Source organism: Hoplias malabaricus, chromosome Y (genome assembly GCF_029633855.1).
Source record: "Hoplias malabaricus isolate fHopMal1 chromosome Y, fHopMal1.hap1, whole genome shotgun sequence".
Lineage (NCBI taxonomy): Eukaryota > Metazoa > Chordata > Actinopteri > Characiformes > Erythrinidae > Hoplias > Hoplias malabaricus.
Window position 1 is genome coordinate 25,005,704 of NC_089820.1, and position 2,500 is coordinate 25,008,203.

The 2,500-nt window shown below is 47.4% G+C and overlaps 1 protein-coding gene across 1 annotated transcript in view; it reads left to right on the forward strand.

Moving 5' to 3' along the window:
* The window catches only part of LOC136679752 (tetratricopeptide repeat protein 28-like), a 202,013-nt gene that overhangs the window by 174,966 nt on the left and 24,547 nt on the right, over positions 1–2,500 (forward strand). Inside the window, 3 exon segments of the mRNA XM_066658422.1 lie at positions 139–195; positions 197–235; positions 237–270. Of these exon segments, the coding sequence (XP_066514519.1) occupies positions 139–195; positions 197–235; positions 237–270 (130 nt within the window).

Sequence of the window (2,500 nt, forward strand, 5' to 3'; positions counted from 1 at the left end):
TCGAGGAGGTGGTTTTAAAGTTTTGACTGTGCATAAATATACTTGGATTTCAGCAAAAACTAATCAAGTCTGTTTTTGCTCATGGAGGTGTATCTCATAAGATGCTAACTCAGGATGTGTGTGTGTGTTTGTTTACAGCTCTACCGTGCCTCTGTGCTGTTTGAGACGTTGAGACACGAGGCTCAGCACAGCTCGCGACTACAAGCTCTCCCTCTTCGACCTGCAGACGTCTTCATTACCAGGCTCTCCAGAGGGTCCTCGTGAGCCTGGGTGAGTTTCTTCTCCGTGGCTTTCTTTTTTTTCCTTAGTCTTTTCGTTTGTTTACCTTCCCAACTGCATCCTCTTACAACTCTGTTCCACTTTCCATGTTTGCGTACGGTTACTTTTCCTCAGCGCTCCCTTGTCAATACCTGGGACTTTAATGTCTTTATCGGAGTTGGGAAGTAAACTTTCGCGGAGGCAGTGCTGTGATGTGTGTACACTGGGCTGTTGCCTTTTGGGTCCTCGGTTATTGCCTACTGCACTAAATGTGTACACTATGTTCAAAAGTGTGCTGATTCCCTATGTAGTTAGTGCATTCAGCTACTTTTCAAAACACACACACAAACACACACACACACACACACACACACAGCATGTGTAATCTCCATAGAAAAAGCACTGCAAACAGAATGGGATGCTATGGAGGAGCCACAGACGAGCCCAAAGCCACCATCCCCAATGCCAAGCATCGGCTAGAGGGATGTGAACACTCACTTTTTTTTTTCTAGAGCAGTGGCACAGTGTTTTCTGGGGTGATGGAGTGCTGCCAAAGACCCAGCATCCCCAGAACCTGGGGGAACACTGAAACTGGGACTCGACTGGTGAGGGGGGGAACTACAATCTGGAGCGAGGGAATGTCTCACACCCTGCAGAACCTGAACTTACAATCTCCAGAGACAACAGAGGTTGCTCGGCAATGAGAACCAGTGCTCTAAAAATAATGAACCCTGTTTCATTACCATCTGTGTGGCGAGCTATAATTTGTCCTGGAGATAGAGGCTGTGTCCCCGCTTGTGTACAACACACTAATGCTATACATTATATACTATGTGCTAACCTTAAAGTGTACATTGGTGGGCTAGTGCACAAAATATTAACATACTGCACTGCTTTTTTACTAACAGGGCATGATTAACTGTTGCTATGACAACGGACATTATACCAAGCTGCAGCTGCAAAAGCTGTCTGCTGCTGTGTCCCGCGTAGGTTTCCTCGCGGGTGACTGTCTGTGAGGGAGTGTGGTGTGTTCTCCTGTGTCCACGTAGGTTTCCTCGCGGGTGACTGTCTGTGAGGAGTGTGGTGTGTTCTCTCTCTGTGTCTGCATGGGTTTTCCTCCGGGTGACTGTCTGTGAGGAGTGTGGTGTGTTCTCCCTGTGTCCACGTAGGTTTCCTCCGGGGTGACTGTCTGTGAGGAGTGTGGTGTGTTCTCTCTATGTCTGCGTGGGTTTCCTCCGGGTGACTGTCTGTGAGGCAGTGTGGTGTGTTCTCCCTGTGTCTGCGTGGGTTTCCTCCGGGTGACTGTGAGGTGTGTGGTGTGTTCTCCCTGTGTCCGTGTGGGTGTCCTCCGGGTGCTCCGGTTTCCTCCCATGGTCCAAAAGCACACCTTGTTAGGTGGATTGGCAACTCAAAAAGTGTCCCTAAGTGTGAGTGAATTGTCGTGAGTGTGTGTCGCCCTTTGAAGGACTGGTGCCCCCTTGAGGGTGTGTTCCTGCTCCACAATATAGCTAACCACAAATACTGTACAGTATGTAGAGAAAGAGTTTGGTTACTAGTTTAGTGGTTACTGGTGGGTACTGATACACAAGGTGACTAGCTGTAAATTTACCCATTAAACAAGTCACATTAGACATCATTGATGGCTACCAGGGTGTGAAGTACAAGGAGTCCCAGGGCGCCCAGGACCCCCTAATTAGCCTTTTGGACTTTGTTTATGTTTAGGGTTTCCCTAAACAGAAACTTAAAGAACATGTTTTAGTGTTGTGGTACGGGGATTAAAGTTTACGTCGCTATGATGGATTTCTGTCACAGAGCCGTTACCCGCCCAAATGGGTCATGCTGTTGGCGGCTGACAAGGCTCTGTTTGTTGTGGTGTGTTTAAATATTTGAATTGCACGTCTGATTTACAGAGGATTTTAACGAGCAAACATTTACAACACTCGCTCACAAACTACAGAATTACAGCTTTGAAATGCAGGAGCAAACCCTTGCTCTGCGCTTCTAGGTAGAACAGCAAGGCCGGTGCTTCTAGTGAGACATCACAGTCTCTTGCATCAACCTTATTCACTTTTAGAGTGATGGCCACTACAAGGGGATTTTGTTGTATTGGTGTTGTTGTGAGTGTTGGACTTCAGTGTATGTTGGCTGGGTGTTATTCACCGTCCAGAGTTTGTGGTGGAGAGTGAATAAGAATTTCCACCTGTTCCACCAAACACCAAGTTCAAACAGTTGCTCAGTCTCC